The sequence below is a fragment of the Anomaloglossus baeobatrachus genome, unplaced genomic scaffold (assembly GCF_048569485.1).
Source record: "Anomaloglossus baeobatrachus isolate aAnoBae1 unplaced genomic scaffold, aAnoBae1.hap1 Scaffold_2395, whole genome shotgun sequence".
Taxonomy (NCBI): Eukaryota; Metazoa; Chordata; class Amphibia; order Anura; family Aromobatidae; genus Anomaloglossus; species Anomaloglossus baeobatrachus.
Window position 1 is genome coordinate 215314 of NW_027442042.1, and position 18225 is coordinate 233538.

An 18225-nucleotide genomic window follows, 5' to 3' on the forward strand; every position below is an offset into this window, starting at 1 on the left:
TAGTGATGTCACTGTGTGTGACATCCTGCAACGACCTGGCCCCTGCTGTGAGGTCGCCGGTTGTTGCTGAATGTCCTGGACCATTTTTTGGACGTTGCTCTCCCGCTGTGAAGCACACATCGATGTGTGTGAGACAGAGACAAACTAAACATGCAGGGAGCCGGCTTCTGCGGACGCTGGTAACCAAGGTAAATATCGGGTAACCAAGCAAAGGCTTTGCTTGGTTACCCGATATTTACCTTTGTTACCAGCGTCCGCAGCTTCTTGAAGCCGGCTGCCTGCATACGTAGCCAAGGTACACATCGGGTAACTATAAGCAAAGCGGTTTGCATGTTAATCCGTTGTGTACTCTGGCTACGAGTGCATTCAGCCAGCGCTAAGCGGTGTGCACTTGTAACCAAGGTAAATATTGGGTAACCAAGCGAAGCACTTTGCTTGGTTACCCGATATTTACCTTAGTTACCAAGCGCAGCATCGCTTCCACGCGTCGCTGCTGGCTGGGGGCTGGTCACTGGTGAAATCAGCCTGTTTGACAGCTCACCAGCGACCAGGTAACGACGCAGCAGCGATCCAGATAAGGTCAGATCGTCGTCGTGATCGCTGCTGCGTCGCTACGTGTGACCTAGGCTTTAAGGTCCCGTCACACACAACGAGATCGCTACCGAGATCGTTGCTGCGTCACCGTTTCTGTGCCGCAGTAACGATCTTGCCAGCGATCTCGTTATGTGTGACACCTACCAGCGATCAAGCCCCTGCTGTGAGATCGCTAATCGTTCCGAAGGGTCCGGAGCATTTTCTTCAAAGGTGATGTCCTGCTGGGCAGGACACATCGCTGTGTTTGACACCTAACAATGACCTCCTATACAGTTCGCTCATCGTTACTGCATCGTTGGTAAGGTCTGACTGTGTGACATCTCACCAGCGACCTCCCAGTGACTTACCAGCGATCCTTATCAGGTCACATCGTTTTCGGGATCACTGGTAAGTCGTTACATGTGACGGGGGCTTTACACAAAGACAAAATGGAGTGTAGATTTAACAAAATGAATTCTGCGCTCATTCAAGCAATACACAAATGGATGAGTAAAGCATACAACTTGTCTATAAAAAAAAATAAAGAAAAAAAAAATTCTCCATCAAAAATTAAAAAAAATGTGTAAAAAGATGAATAATTTGTAAATGATCCATTATAAAAAGTACACAACCGTAATGACATAAAATGAACTCTTTATTAACAGATATTAAAAGTCTATTAATATTTACTAAAACAGACATTCTATTCATGACTATGGCTTCACCCCTGTGTAATAAGCCTTGATTTCCGAGCAAAACATTTCCCACATTCTGAACATGAATATGGCTTCTCTCCTGTGTGAATTCTCTCATGTCTAATAATATGTGCTTTCAGAGCAAAACATTTCCCACATTCTGAACATGAATATAGCTTTTCTCCTATGTGAATTCTCTCATGTTTAACAAGATCTGATTTCCGAGCAAAACATTTTCCACATTCTGAACATGAATATGGCTTCTCTCCTGTGTGAATTATCTCATGTCTAATAATATGTGCTTTCCGAGCAAAACATTTCCCACATTCTGAACATGAATATGGCTTCACTCCTGTGTGAATTCTCTCATGTTTAACAAGATCTGATTTGCAAGCAAAACATTTCTCACATTCTGAACATGAATATGGCTTCTCTCCTGTGTGAATTCTCTCATGTTTAACAAGATCTGATTTGCAAGCAAAACATTTCTCACATTCTGAACATGAATATGGCTTCACGCCTGTGTGAATGCTCTCATGTGTAATGAGATTTGATTTGCAAGCAAAACATTTCTCACATTCTGAACATGAATATGGCTTCACGCCTCTGTGAATGCTCTCATGTGTAATGAGATTTGATTTGCAAGCAAAACATTTCTCACATTCTGCACATGAATATGGCTTCATTCCTGTGTGAATTCTCTCATGTCTAATAAGATGTGATTTCCGAGCAAAACATTTCTCACATTCTGAACATGAATATGGCTTCACGCCTGTGTGAATGCTCTCATGTTTAATGAGATTTGATTTGCAAGCAAAACATTTCTCACATTCTGCACATGAATATGGCTTCATTCCTGTGTGAATTCTCTCATGTCTAATGAGATTTGATTTGTTAGCAAAACATTTCTCACATTCTGAACATGAATATAGCTTTTCTCCTGTGTGAATTCTCTCATGTGTAACAAGATCTGATTTCCAAGCAAAACATTTCTCACATTCTGAACATGAATATGGCTTCTCTCCTGTGTGAATTCTCTCATGTTTAATGAGATTTGATTTGTTAGCAAAACATTTCCCACATTCTGCACATGAATATGGCTTCGCTTCTTTGTTACTTTCACTTTCCTTAGCATTCTGTGTGGAACTCCTGGTACCGTCATCTGCCATAAATAAAATTGAAGTTATAAGCTTTTAATAATATAACCTCAAACATACACAGACACACATAAATCCATACAAATTCCAAAGAAAGTGTGTAGTGTTCTACTTTAAAAGGCCTATGTGACAGAAAATACCCAAAATGACATCATTTTAAAAACTGCACCCTTCGAAGTGCTCAAAACGACATTCAATAAAACATATCTACAAAAGCATATCCAGTGGCACTCAATAATATAAGGATACCGGCATTAATGCTGGAGAAATATTAGAAAAAAGGGATTAATACATAGGTAATGAGAAAAATGAGTAAAACGACATAGGCATTGCATTACTGCTTTAGAGATATTTGTAAAGTGAGATTCTTAGTTTATGTATTGACCAATCCATGTGAGCCCGATAACCGTGACAAGCACCTGACCAAGCACTCTGCCCTATAGCCAGGGTGTGTCCACCATCTTATTTAGCCAGGAAGCAGAAATGCAGATTTTTTAACCACACAGAGGCATTTAAGGTTAGGTTCCCAATAGAATAAGATCACCTTGTCAAGGTGATCGGGCTCACATGGATTGGCCAATACATAAGCTAAGAATCTCTCTTTGCAAATATCTCTAAAGCCAGTAATGCAATGCCTATGTCTTTTTACTCATTTTTCACATTAGCTATGTATTTATCCCTTTTTTGTAATATTCCTACAGCAATAATGCATCACAGAAATTAAAGCAATGTGGAAGGAAAAAAAAAAACATTTTAATTTTTCCCACAAAAGTGTTGCTTTACCACAAATTTTTATTTTCCCAAGGGTAAGATGAGAAAATGGACCATATAATTCTGTTGTGCAATTTCTCGTGTGTACGCCGATATCCCAGGACTCGGAAGGGAAGGAGCACCATTTGACTTTTGGAGAACAGAACTGGCTGAACTAGAGGATGCCATGTCACGTTTGTAAAGCCCTTGATGTGCCTAAACAGTGGAACACCCCACAAATTATCTCATTTTGAAATCTACACCACTGAAGGAATGTATCTAGGTGTGGAGATCATAGAAGTACCCTTATATAGGGCAAGGGGTCTTTAGCAGACCCCAGCTATTATGGCGACCCATATGCACCCAATGATAAATGTTACTGGGGGCGTTGGATATGTGGAACGTTGTACCCCATAGGCTGCGAGCTGTGAATGCTGCTGTCAAAGATTGAAAAGTTAACAGCAGTGGGTGAAGCTTACCTCCACTGAATAACTCAGACATCATCTGCTGGCAATAATGGAGACTCAGCTTCTGAGCCCGCAAGAAGCAATAGGATGTAATAATACGTTACATATCGAGAAGGGGTTAAAGAAAACCTGGCAGCTACAAAAACACTGTTTACCTGCAGATATAGTGGTAATCTGAGTACCTAGCATTTAAATGATCTCTATCTGGTTTATTAGAACAGTGTGTGACGCTAATCACTGCATGGACAAGCCGTGAGGCAGGGTTGTCAAATGTTCTGGGGTCAGATACAAAGAGAACATGCCATGAACTAAGGGGAAAGACAAAGGCGTAGTCAGCTCTGGGGTCAGAATATCAGGAGGATAGCGGATATGGGCAAATGGATGGTCAGAGGAGGTCCAAGGTCTCCCTGCTATAGATCAGAGCACAGATAACCAAGGCCCACGTTCGCAGGGAGCCACAGTGGCATCTGACTGTGTTCACAGGCAACCTAAAATTAGTTTCTCAGCCTCAGCTGAGTGTTTTACACTGTTTTCCTGTCGTGTGGAGTGGTTTGTGGCTTCTTGAGACTCAGGGGGCTAATTTCTTTTCAGCTGTCTTCTCCCCATTTAAGGTTTGAGATTCCTCTTGTTACTGCAGATGATACCTTCAGTTTATGCTCCTGTCATTCCGGTTTTTGTGGCGATTCTTTGTGGGGTTTGCATCTCCACTCCCGGTGGGGGGGGGGTTAGATCATGGTTTGGACAGGTGTTAGTGTGGCACCCCAGGGTTCAGTTGCCACAAATATACCTGTACCCGGGGCAGGGAAGGATCTCCACATCAGGTAATCCCACATACAACACTTCCACTCCAAGCCTGAAGGGGGAGCTCTACAAGCAGAGTTCAGGTGAGGTCCCCTTTAAATCCAGGTTTGGAGGCGGAGTTAAACAGACAGTTGGAGAAAAGGAGACTGTGCGAGCAGAGAGTGAGGGAAGACATCAAAATGGAGAGGGCTGTGCTTAGCCCGTACGAGCAACTGTGTGACCGCCTGAGGGGTCAGGAGTGAGGCAAAAGAGGAGTGACCGGGGAGGTGGAGCCAGATCGGTTCATCCCCAAGGAACAGCGCTGATTACCGGACACCGGCGTCAGAGTTTGTGAGGGATCTAATCTACCCAGCAATAAAGACCGGAGGCCAGGGAGACTCCAGGTCTCCTGGCCGCAGCAGCACCTGAAGGCAAAGCCGCTACACAGAGCTTAGGGACCGCAGTGAGTACAGCAGTGCCCCTTAGAGAAGCTCCTGCCGCCTGCCATACAGGTGAAGACAGTGAGAGAGGGACAAGGTATAGCTACAGGCAGCCTAGTACAAAGAAGAGAGACAGCACAGCAGGGAGGCCACACAACTAACGTGGTGCAGAGATCCTGAACTGTTCCCAGATTACCCAAAAACTGTCACATCAGAAACTGAACCCATTTTTCATAACACTTGCAAGTAAAACCTGGTCAGAGTTAATGAATTGGTGTGACGCACTTTATTTCTTCATCTGAGGAGCTATAGGCTGCTGCACTAAAGTGACAGTTGAAAAGGCTGTGAGGAAAAACCGCCATATCTGTGTAGAGACTGCTAAAACTGCCCTGGGGATCCCGCTTCACCTACGGGAAGCGTAAACAACTGGCTGCCTAACCATCACCCCAGAGGTCTGACCTGCAGCCCCAGTAACCATACTGGAACCGTAGGTGGCGTCACGAAAGTTTTATTTTTTTTTAATTTTCTTTATTATTATTATTTACTGACTTTCAGCGAACACCAGGGCCATGGAATCGGGCACAGGCCCCCGTGACATAATCCCATTAACCAACACCTGGAACCGAGTACGCCACGGCCCTGGGGTGGGTCACTAGGGTTAAGCTGGAGGTCCAGACCTGGATACCATCAAGCCTACCTCTGGGATCAGGGACAGCACAAGTTCCCTAGTTTGAGGGCCCGTTTTAGGGTCCCTGCTCCAGCTATCCTGGCACCTCCATGATACTCTGGGTTTAGGACTGATTACTCAGAACAGGGAACCCCTGAAAAAACCAAGCACCTCCCAGTTTCAGATTGAACTGAGCTTTCGCTCAACAAACAGCTTGGCACGACCCGGATTCCATAGGGAGCCAAAATTGTCACTCACTGCGTACAAGACAGAGGATAGAGTGTGACACAGTAACTACAAGGAGAAAATGCAGTTACATTCTCCCAGCAGCTGCTCACTTCCAGTCACCAGCACAGTGGGAGAGGCTGTAACAGTCACCACTCACTACATAGTGGGTGCACAGTAATCAACCCTCTTGTTCCTTGGCTGACAGCATGTGAGCGGTAAGTGTTACTGTTTCCTGCACTGCATCGGTGACTGTATACGAGCGGCAGCAGGGAGAATGTAAAATTAATTTTCTCCTTGCAGCTGGGAATGTGACTGTTCTTGTTATTTAATGGTGACTCTTCACTGAGGAGGGTTACCTGTGGAAAGGTCTCTACTCCGTTCATCACCCCGCACATCCATTTCTCCTTTTTCCATTGTGTCTGCAGCGTTCTGCATATCTTTTCCCTGAATTTCAAAGCTGTAAAATAAATAATGTAAAAGTCACGGACAGAAGGAAAAGTCATGTGGAAGGTTCTAGATGGAGGCTTCTGCTACCAGAGCCGTGTGGCCCGAGACCAATCCATGCATGGCCTCTACGCCTCCTATATCCCCCGTGCTGCCCCAGAGGCAGTTCAGCAGGGATAGAAGCAGACGTGGCAGGAGCCACTTAGTGTGGTACATTATGACATTGGGATTTCCTTCATTGTTTTGTCTTCACAATTTGGACGCCCTAATGCTTATTTTTCCATCATTTTAGAATTGGTTTAGTCACAATGTTATATTTTTGAAAGTCTTTTTGAGGAAAATTAGTTTTATTCAATTGTTTTTCTTTAACGGGACGAACAGAGGTGTAAATAGAAATCATGGGACCCCATAGCGGAAGTTCTAATTGGTACCCCCTCCCCCCAAAAAATAAAAATGTAATTAATATTCAACTGGGTCATATAAGAACCTCTCACAACTTTACAGCCCTTGCAAAGTAACTTTCCTCCTAATGACGCCCATTCATTCCCCTTTCACTGCCCCATAATGTATAATACAAGCACTGTATGATACCTCCACAGGGACGTCCTCCACACCAGGGCTGAGGAGAAAAACGAGAAGTTTCCATCCACTCTCTATACAGACATCTGCAGGTTTTTCCCTCCACTCTCTATACAGACACATCTGCAGGTTTTTCCCTCCGCTCTCCATACAGACACATCTGCAGGTTTTTCCCTCCGCTCTCTATACAGACACATCTGCAGGTTTTTCTCACTATCTGACATCAAAATCAGAATAAAGTGAAGAAATAAATCCGGCAATCAAAATATTTTCAATTTTTTTTTTTATTTTTTAAATCCAGTGAATAAAGACCACAATGTGTGTCAATCAGTGACGTTTCGGTTCTTCCTTGGACCTTTATCAAACTCACACTATAAAGATACATAAGAAAAATACAAAGTGAATATTATGGGATATTGCAGCCGCTGGGGACGAGGCCATGATCCAATTGTGCCCATTTTCTGTTCTATAGATAAATCTTTTCTATCTTTCCACAAGTAATATGTATGATGTTTACTCTAATATTCATGTACCGTATTTTTCGGACTATAAGACGCACCCTGGTTTTAGAGCAGGAAAATAGAAAATAAAATTTTAAGCAAAAAATGTGGTCATGACACACTTATGGGGCGAGGATCTGCTGCTGACACTGTTATGGGTTAATGTCCCCAAATTCTCTACTAGGATACCCCATCCTGGTAATGATCCTCCTGCCTTGTATATAGAGTATATACCCCCATCCTTGCTCATATACCCCCATCCTTGCTCATATACCCCCATCCTTGCTCATATACCCCCATCCTTGCTCATATACCCCCATCCTTGCTCATAATATACCCCCATCCTTGCTCATAATATACCCCCATCCTTGCTCATAATATACCCCCATCCTTGCTCATAATATACCCCCATCCTTGCTCATAATATACCCCCATCCTTGCTCATAATATACCCCCATCCTTGCTCATAATATACCCCCATCCTGCTATACACCCCCATGCTGGTATACGGCCCGCATCCTGTGGCACATAAAAAAAAAAATAAACGTTCATACTCACCTTACCTCACTCCCTGCAGCCCCTCCTCCCGTCTGTGTCAGCAGCAGCAACGCTGAGTGGAGCCGTCCCCGTTCGCCTGCAGTACCACGATCTCCTCCTAGCTGCCGGCGGCCAGCCAGGAGGAGATCGTGGTACTGTAGGGGAACGGGGACAGGTGAGTATACTGATTCACTGCACCCCGCGCTGATGATGATGCACGGGGAGCAGTGAATACAGCCGCACATGATCACTCCAGGCTGTAGTTGCCAGGGGTGATCATGCGGCCGGCTGTTTATCCCTCGCCCATCATCCCGTCCACCTGTCAGCGGTGAGAGATAGGTGGGAGGATGGGCGTGCATATGAAATGAGCGGGCCCACGTAGTCACGGCAGGCGCTGCTGCAGCCTGCTCGTGCCCCCGATGACCCGCTCCACCGCAGCACCCTCATTCCCCGCAGCCCTACATTCAGACCATAAGACGCACCCCCCACTGTCCCCCAACATTTGGGGGGGGGGGGAGTGCGTCTTATGGTCCGAAAAATACGGTACCTTTGAGAGAATATTCACTTTGTATTTTTCTTATGTATCTTTATAGTGTGAGTTTTATAAAGGTCCAAGGAAGAACCGAAACGTCACTGATTGACGCACATTGTGGTCTTTAGTCACTGGATATAAAAACCCCAGATGTGCATCCATCCTTCCTACAGGCCCACCCCAGGTGTGCCCCCATCCATCAATCCATCTATCCTTCCTACAGCACCCCCCCCCAACTTGCAGTCTCTCCCCCCTGCGAGCCCCCCACAGCTTGCAGTCTCTTCCCCCTGCGAGCACCCCCACAGCTTGCAGTCTCTTCCCCCTGCGAGCACCCCCAAACGTGCAGTCTCTCCCCCTGCGAGCCCCCCCCCCCAACGTGCAGTCTCTCCCCCCTGCGAGCCCCCCACAGCTTGCAGTCTCTCCCCCCTGCGAGCCCCCCACAGCTTGCAGTCTCGTCCCCCTGCGAGCACCCCCCAACGAGCAGTCTCTCCCCCTGCGAACCCCCCCAACGTGCAGTCTCTCCCCCTGCGAACCCCCCCCAACGTGCAGACGTGCAGTCTTTCCCCCTGCGAACCCCCCCCAATGTGCAGTCTCTCCCCCCTGCGAGCCCCCCACAGCTTGCAGTCTCTTCCCCCTGCGAGCACCCCCACAGCTTGCAGTCTCTTCCCCCTGCGAGCACCCCCACAGCTTGCAGTCTCTTCCCCCTGCGAGCACCCCCAAACGTGCAGTCTCTCCCCCCTGCCAACCCCCCCAACGTGCAGTCTCTCCCCCCTGCCAACCCCCCCAACGTGCAGTCTCTCCCCCCTGCCAACCCCCCCAACGTGCAGTCTCTCCCCCCTGCCAACCCCCCCAACGTGCAGTCTCTCCCCCTGCGAACATCTACCCCCAACGTGCAGTCTCTCCCCCTGCGAACCCCCCCCAACGTGCAGACGTGTAGTCTCTCCCCCTGCGAACCCCCCCCCAACGTGCAGACGTGCAGTCTCTCCCCCCTGCGAACCCCCCCAACGTGCAGTCTCTCCCCCCCAACGTGCAGTCTCTCCCCCCTGTGAGCCCCCCACAGCTTGCAGTCTCTTCCCCCTGCGAGCACCCGCAAACGTGCAGTCTCTCCCCCTGTGCACCCCCCCAAACGTGCAGTCTCTCCCCCTGCGAACCCCCCCTCAACGTGCAGACATGCAGTCTCTCCCCCCTGCCAACGTGCAGTCTCTCCCCCCTGCGAGCCCCCCCCAACGTGCAGTCTCTCCCCCCTGCGAGCCCCCCCCAACGTGCAGTCTCTCCCCCCTGCGAGCCCCCCCAACGTGCAGTCTCTGCCCCCTGCGAGCCCCCCCCAACGTGCAGTCTCTGCCCCCTGCGAGCCCCCCCCAACGTGCAGTCTCTGCCCCCTGCGAGCCCCCCCCAACGTGCAGTCTCTCCCCCCTGCGAGCCCCCCCCAACGTGCAGTCTCTCCCCCCTGCGAGCCCCCCCCAACGTACAGTCTCTGCCCCCTGCGAGCCCCCCCCAACGTACAGTCTCTGCCCCCTGCGAGCCCCCCCCAACGTGCAGTCTCTGCCCCCTGCGAGCCCCCCCAACGTGCAGTCTCTGCCCCCTGCGAGCCCCCCCAACGTGCAGTCTCTCCCCCCTGCGAGCCCCCCCCAACGTGCAGTCTCTCCCCCCTGCGAGCCCCCCCAACGTGCAGTCTCTCCCCCCTGCGAGCCCCCCCAACGTGCAGTCTCTCCCCCCTGCGAGCCCCCCCAACGTGCAGTCTCCCCCCCCCAACGTGCAGTCTCTCCCCCCTGCGAGCCCCCCCCCCAACGTGCAGTCTCCCCCCCAACGTGCAGTCTCTCCCCCCTGCGAGGCCCCCCCCAACGTGCAGTCTCTCCCCCCTGCGAGGCCCCCCCCAACGTGCAGTCTCTCCCCCCTGCGAGCCCCCCCAACGTGCAGTCTCTCCCCCCTGCGAGCCCCCCCCCAACGTGCAGTCTCTCCCCCCTGCGAGGCCCCCCCCAACGTGCAGTCTCTCCCCCCTGCGAGCCCCCCCCCCAACGTGCAGTCTCTCCCCCCTGCGAGCCCCCCCAACGTGCAGTCTCTCCCCCCTGTGAGCCCCCCCCAACGTGCAGTCTCTCCCACTGCGAGCCCCCCCCAACGTGCAGTCTCTCCCCCCTGTGAGCCCCCCCAATGTACAGCCTCTTTCCCTGCTAGCCCACTCCATCGTGCAGTATCATCCAGTGTAAGCCCCCCAATATGCAGCATATGCTCGTGCCCCCGATGACCCGCTCCACCGCAGCACCCTCATTCCCCGCAGCCCTACATTCAGACCATAAGACGCACCCCCCACTTTCCCCCAACATTTGGGGGGGGGGGGGAGTGCGTCTTATGGTCCGAAAAATACGGTACCTTTGAGAGAATATTCACTTTGTATTTTTCTTATGTATCTTTATAGTGTGAGTTTTATAAAGGTCCAAGGAAGGACTGAAACGTCACTGATTGACGCACATTGTGGTCTTTAGTCACTGGATATAAAAACCCCAGGTGTGCCCCCATCCATCAATCCATCTATCCTTCCTACAGCACCCCCCCCCAACTTGCAGTCTCTCCCCCCTGCGAGCCCCCCACAGCTTGCAGTCTCTTCCCCCTGCGAGCACCCCCACAGCTTGCAGTCTCTTCCCCCTGCGAGCACCCCCAAACTAGCAGTCTCTCCCCCTGCGAGCCCCCCCCCCCAACGTGCAGTCTCTCCCCCCTGCGAGCCCCCCACAGCTTGCAGTCTCTCCCCCCTGCGAGCCCCCCACAGCTTGCAGTCTCTCCCCCCTGCGAGCCCCCCACAGCTTGCAGTCTCGTCCCCCTGCGAGCACCCCCCAACGAGCAGTCTCTCCCCCTGCGAACCCCCCCAACGTGCAGTCTCTCCCCCTGCGAACCCCCCCCCAACGTGCAGACGTGCAGTCTCTCCCCCCTGCGAACCCCCCCAATGTGCAGTCTCTCCCCCCTGCGAGCCCCCCACAGCTTGCAGTCTCTTCCCCCTGCGAGCACCCCCACAGCTTGCAGTCTCTTCCCCCTGCGAGCACCCCCACAGCTTGCAGTCTCTTCCCCCTGCGAGCACCCCCAAACGTGCAGTCTCTCCCCCCTGCCAACCCCCCCAACGTGCAGTCTCTCCCCCCTGCCAACCCCCCCAACGTGCAGTCTCTCCCCCCTGCCAACCCCCCCAACGTGCAGTCTCTCCCCCCTGCCAACCCCCCCAACGTGCAGTCTCTCCCCCCTGCCAACCCCCCCAACGTGCAGTCTCTCCCCCCTGCCAACCCCCCCAACGTGCAGTCTCTCCCCCCTGCCAACCCCCCCAACGTGCAGTCTCTCCCCCCTGCCAACCCCCCCAACGTGCAGTCTCTCCCCCCTGCCAACCCCCCCAACGTGCAGTCTCTCCCCCCTGCCAACCCCCCCAACGTGCAGTCTCTCCCCCCTGCCAACCCCCCCAACGTGCAGTCTCTCCCCCTGCGAACCTCTACCCCCAACGTGCAGTCTCTCCCCCTGCGAACCCCCCCCCAACGTGCAGTCTCTCCCCCTGCGAACCCCCCCCCCCAACGTGCAGTCTCTCCCCCTGCGAACCCCCCCCCCCAACGTGCAGACGTGCAGTCTCTCCCCCCTGCGAACCCCCCCAACGTGCAGTCTCTCCCCCCCAACGTGCAGTCTCTCCCCCCTGTGAGCCCCCCACAGCTTGCAGTCTCTTCCCCCTGCGAGCACCCCCAAACGTGCAGTCTCTGCCCCTGCGAACCCCCGCAAACGTGCAGTCTCTCCCCCTGCGAACCCCCCCAAACGTGCAGTCTCTCCCCCTGCGAACCCCCCTCAACGTGCAGACATGCAGTCTCTCCCCCCTGCCAACGTGCAGTCTCTCCCCCCTGCGAGCCCCCCCCAACGTGCAGTCTCTCCCCCCTGCGAGCCCCCCCCAACGTGCAGTCTCTCCCCCCTGCGAGCCCCCCCCAACGTGCAGTCTCTCCCCCCTGCGAGCACCCCCCAACGTGCAGTCTCTCCCCCTGCGAACCCCCCCCCAACGTGCAGACGTGCAGTCTCTCCCCCCTGCGAACCCCCCCCAATGTGCAGTCTCTCCCCCCTGCGAGCCCCCCACAGCTTGCAGTCTCTTCCCCCTGCGAGCACCCCCACAGCTTGCAGTCTCTTCCCCCTGCGAGCACCCCCAAACGTGCAGTCTCTCCCCCCTGCCAACCCCCCCAACGTGCAGTCTCTCCCCCCTGCCAACCCCCCCAACGTGCAGTCTCTCCCCCCTGCCAACCCCCCCAACGTGCAGTCTCTCCCCCCTGCCAACCTCCCAACGTGCAGTCTCTCCCCCCTGCCAACCTCCCAACGTGCAGTCTCTCCCCTTTGCCAACCCCCCAACGTGCAGTCTCTCCCCCCTGCCAACCCCCCCAACGTGCAGTCTCTCCCCCCTGCCAACCCCCCCAACGTGCAGTCTCTCCCCCCTGCCAACCCCCCCAACGTGCAGTCTCTCCCCCCTGCCAACCCCCCCAACGTGCAGTCTCTCCCCCCTGCCAACCCCCCCAACGTGCAGTCTCTCCCCCCTGCCAACCCCCCCAACGTGCAGTCTCTCCCCCCTGCCAACCCCCCCAACGTGCAGTCTCTCCCCCTGCGAGCCCCCCCAACGTGCAGTCTCTCCCCCCTGCGAGCCCCCCCAACGTGCAGTCTCCCCCCCCCCCCCAACGTGCAGTCTCTCCCCCCTGCGAGCCCCCCCCAACGTGCAGTCTCCCCCCCAACGTGCAGTCTCTCCCCCCTGCGAGCCCCCCCCAACGTGCAGTCTCTCCCCCCTGCGAGCCCCCCCCAACGTGCAGTCTCTCCCCCCTGCGAGCCCCCCCCCCAACGTGCAGTCTCTCCCCCCTGCGAGCCCCCCCCAACGTGCAGTCTCTCCCCCCTGTGAGCCTCCCCCCCAACGTGCAGTCTCTCCCACTGCGAGCCCCCCCCCCAACGTGCAGTCTCTCCCCCCTGTGAGCCCCCCCAATGTACAGCCTCTTTCCCTGCTAGCCCACTCCATCGTGCAGTATCATCCAGTGTAAGCCCCCCAATATGCAGCATCTCCCAGTGCAAGCCCCCCAATATGCAGTATCGCCCCCTGCACTGTGTAGCCCCCCATATCCCCCTTCCTTATGGAAGCCTCCACAGCCCTGTGCTGCAGCTTCAGCCCCTTCCCTGTGATATATACACGAGCTGCAGCCCCCAGTAGTGACAGGAGACACTTTTATTTCTTCCCCCAAAATCCAGTGTGACCTCAGCTCTATAACTAATGAGGAAAAGCTGAATCTTCCCACCTCAGGGTCAGGATCCGTCCGCTCTGCACAGGGGCCCGAGCACTGCTGCTTCCGGTCACACATCGGCACAGCACGAGGAGGCCCCGCCCCTTCCGGTGACGTAATTCCCTCAAACAAATCAACTCCAGTCTAGACGCTACCCTCTGGCCACTGGGATGGTAGATGCTAGAGAATACAGGCTGCGTGCAGGTTATGAGGTCACTTCCGGGGCGTATTCATTTACTGTTAGGGGGCGGTCCTTTATTCAGCGGGGCCTGTATCTCTAGGGTTGCGTCTAGTTCAGAGTTGATGTTTTCTGCTCGTCTGATCTGGCTGCTTCATTAGTGAGCGGCTATATGTATGGATATATGTATGGTTATATGTATGTATATATGTATGGTTATATGTATGCTTATATGTATGGTTATATGTATGGTTATATGTATGGTTATATGTATGGTTATATGTATGGATATATGTATGGTTATATGTATGGTTATATGTATGGATATATGTATGGATATATGTATGGTTATATGTATGGTTATATGTATGGTTATATGTATGGATATATGTATGGTTATATGTATGGATATATGTATGCTTATATGTATGGTTATATGTATGGATATATGTATGGATATATGTATGGATATATGTATGGTTATATGTATGGATATATGTATGGTTATATGTATGGATATATGTATGGTTATATGTATGGTTATATGTATGGATATATGTATGGATATATGTATGGATATATGTATGGATATATGTATGGATATATGTATGGTTATATGTATGGATATATGTATGGATATATGTATGGATATATGTATGGTTATATGTATGGATATATGTATGGATATATGTATGGATATATGTATGGTTATATGTATGGATATATGTATGGTTATATGTATGAATATATGTATGGTTATATGTATGGATATATGTATGGTTATATGTATGGTTATATGTATGGATATATGTATGGATATATGTATGGATATATGTATGGTTATATGTATGGTTATATGTATGGTTATATGTATGGTTATATGTATGGTTATATGTATGCTTATATGTATGGTTATATGTATGGATATATGTATGGTTATATGTATGGTTATATGTATGGATATATGTATGGATATATGTATGGATATATGTATGGTTATATGTATGGTTATATGTATGGATATATGTATGGATATATGTATGGATATATGTATGGTTATATGTATGGTTATATGTATGGATATATGTATGGATATATGTATGGTTATATGTATGGTTATATGTATGGATATATGTATGGTTATATGTATGGATATATGTATGGTTATATGTATGGTTATATGTATGGTTATATGTATGGATATATGTATGGTTATATGTATGGTTATATGTATGGATATATGTATGGATATATGTATGGATATATGTATGGTTATATGTATGGTTATATGTATGGATATATGTATGGATATATGTATGGTTATATGTATGGTTATATGTATGGATATATGTATGGATATATGTATGGTTATATGTATGGTTATATGTATGGATATATGTATGGATATATGTATGCTTATATGTATGGTTATATGTATGGATATATGTATGGTTATATGTATGGATATATGTATGGTTATATGTATGGATATATGTATGGATATATGTATGGATATATGTATGGTTATATGCATGGATATATGTATGGTTATATGTATGGATATATGTATGGTTATATGTATGGATATATGTATGGTTATATGTATGGATATATGTATGGTTATATGTATGGTTATATGTATGGTTATATGTATGGATATATGTATGGTTATATGTATGGTTATATGTATGGTTATATGTATGGATATATGTATGGATATATGTATGGTTATATGTATGGTTATATGTATGGATATATGTATGGTTATATGTATGGTTATATGTATGGATATATGTATGGATATATGTATGGTTATATGTATGGTTATATGTATGGATATATGTATGGATATATGTATGGATATATGTATGGTTATATGTATGGATATATGTATGGTTATATGTATGGATATATGTATGGATATATGTATGGTTATATGTATGGTTATATGTATGGATATATGTATGGATATATGTATGGATATATGTATGGATATATGTATGGATATATGTATGGATATATGTATGGTTATATGTATGGTTATATGTATGGTTATATGTATGGATATATGTATGGTTATATGTATGGATATATGTATGGATATATGTATGGTTATATGTATGGTTATATGTATGGTTATATGTATGGATATATGTATGGATATATGTATGGATATATGTATGGTTATATGTATGAATATATGTATGGTTATATGTATGGTTATATGTATGGATATATGTATGGATATATGTATGGTTATATGTATGGTTATATGTATGGTTATATGTATGGATATATGTATGGATATATATATATATGTGGCTATATCGGAGTTGATTTTTGGAGGCCTCATTTTCTCGACTCTGATGTAGTCGGTCACTGCTGAAGTGTCTAGATCAGAGTGGGTTTTTTGTGGTCATTTTCTCCGCTCTGCTATAGACGGGTCAGTGCTGAGGTGACTAGATCGGAGTTGAATTCTTGAGGCCTCGCTGTAGTCACGTGTTAGACTGCTTTCACACCTCCGGTTTCTGCAATGCGGCACAATCCGGCACTTTGCAGGAAAATCGCAACCGGTTTTTTTTGCTGCCGGTTGCGATTTTCCTGCATAGACTTTAATTAGTGCCGCATGGCCTTGCGTTCCATCCGTTTTTTGCCGCATGCGGCAGATTTAGCCGATGCGGCGGCCGGATGGAACGTTGCCCAGCACGTTTTTTCGTGCGGCAAAAAAAACCGCATCGTGCCGCATTCGGCCGATGCGGCGCTTTTTTCAATGCATGCCTATGACGGCCGGATGCGGCGCGATGCGGCAAATACCGCATTCGGCCGCCGCATGCGTTTTTTTCCACTGCGCATGCTCAGTAGCATGCCGCAAGCGGCAAAAACCGGGCGGGCCGCATGGGAAAAACTTATGCAAAGGATGCGGTGTTTTCACCGCATCCGTTGCATAGCTTGCACAGCCGGATTGAGCCGCAGAGCTCAAGCCGGATGTGTGAAAGCAGCCTTAGTTCACCTCATTTTATCCACTCCGTTCTAGCTGCTTCACCAGTGAGGTGACTACATCAGAGTGGATTTTTTGATGATCTCTGTGATCTTTTCTCCATAGAACACAGTTCAGTTTCTACAGCGGGGTCTCCAGGCCTCAGAGCAGGGGTCTCCAGGCCTCAGAGCAGGGGTCTCCAGGCCTCAGAGCAGGGGTCTCCAGGCCTCAGAGCAGGGGCTGGAATCAGATTTATAATTGGAATGATTTCATGTTTTTATTTATTAGATGCTCACACTGTTATATTTATTATTTTTTTCCAAAGGGCAAATTTTTATTTTCATTATTATTATAACTTACATTGTATTATTGCTTTTTACAATATAAATAATTCCACACAGCGCTGATTGTTCAGTTTTGCTGGAATTTTAATTTTACCGTATTTCCACGAGTCGTGGCCGCAGGACTGGCATTGAAAGAGTAGGCGGAGCCTCACAAGGAAAAACGGAACCGCGCAGCTGACAGTCTTCATAACTTACCATATTGGATCAGAGTGGATTTTTTGAGGATCTCTCTGTAGCCTTCATTCTATACAGTTTGCTACTGAGGTGACTGAAATTCAGGTTTTTGAAAAGTGGGAGGAGCCTCACGGCGAAAAACGTAACAGAGCGCAGCCGAGAAAGTGCTTATAATTTCACACATTGTGTCGTAGTGGAGTTTTTGAGGACCTCATTTTAGCCACTACATTATGTATATTTGGTACTGAGGTGACTGGAATGGATTTTTTCGAAGAGTGGGAGGAGCCTCAAAGCAAAAACCGTAACAGAGCGCAGCTGAAAGTCCTCATAATATCCACATTGTGTCGTGGATTTTTTGAGGACCTCATTTTAGCCACTACATTATGTACATTTGGTACTGAGGTGACTGGAATGCATTTTTTCGAAGAGTGGGAAGAGCCTCAAAGCAAAAAAAGCTTTGCGCAGCCGAGCTGAGCGCAGCCGAAAGTCCTCATAATATACACATTGAATCGGAGTGGATTTTTTGAGGACCTCATTTTAGCCACTACATTCTAGATGATTCACTAGTGAGCTGTCTAGATTGGGCCCTTGAGTCACTGTGGCCCCGCGGACCTCCTGCCGACGATCGTACTTTCATTTATATCAGCATCACCATCACAGATGCCAATACAATTGAAAGGAACAATGCGAGGAGGAGCAGAACACTCTATTTCTAATCATTCTACTACTATGTGTCTGTGAGACACTGATGTTTCAACATGGAGGAGTGCGGTTACTAGAGATGAGCGAGCCTCTGAAGGCCTTCATTCGAGGCTCCGTTCGACGAACCGTTTGACAATCCTCTCGAACCCCATTGAAAACAATGGGAGGCAAACACAAACACATAAAAACCACATAGAAAACACCTTCAAAGGTGTCCAAAAGGTGACAAACAACTCACAACAT

The 18225-nt window shown here is 49.0% G+C and overlaps 1 protein-coding gene across 1 annotated transcript; it reads right to left on the bottom strand.

The window, feature by feature from the left end:
- Positions 1–1279: 1279 nt before the first annotated feature.
- LOC142261898 (uncharacterized) lies at positions 1280–13706 on the bottom strand. Its single transcript, XM_075332148.1, has 3 exons — positions 13623–13706; positions 6114–6214; positions 1280–2430 (listed from the first exon to the last, which is right to left on the bottom strand). Exons 2-3 carry the CDS (start codon positions 6190–6192, stop codon positions 1295–1297), a joined length of 1215 nt encoding a protein of 404 aa, XP_075188263.1. The 5' UTR covers positions 6193–6214; positions 13623–13706; the 3' UTR covers positions 1280–1294.
- Between the last annotated feature and the right edge of the window lie 4519 nt (positions 13707–18225).

What these genes read in the sequence shown, in the direction of transcription:
- LOC142261898 (XM_075332148.1), bottom strand. Translation starts at nt 6,192, where the DNA reads ATGCAGAACGCTGCAGACACAATGGAAAAAGGAGAAATGGATGTGCGG. An exon ending in GAGTAGAGACCTTTCCACAG is followed by an intron (nt 2,431 to 6,113) that starts GTAACCCTCCTC and finishes TATTTATGGCAG; the next exon opens with ATGACGGTACCAGGAGTTCC.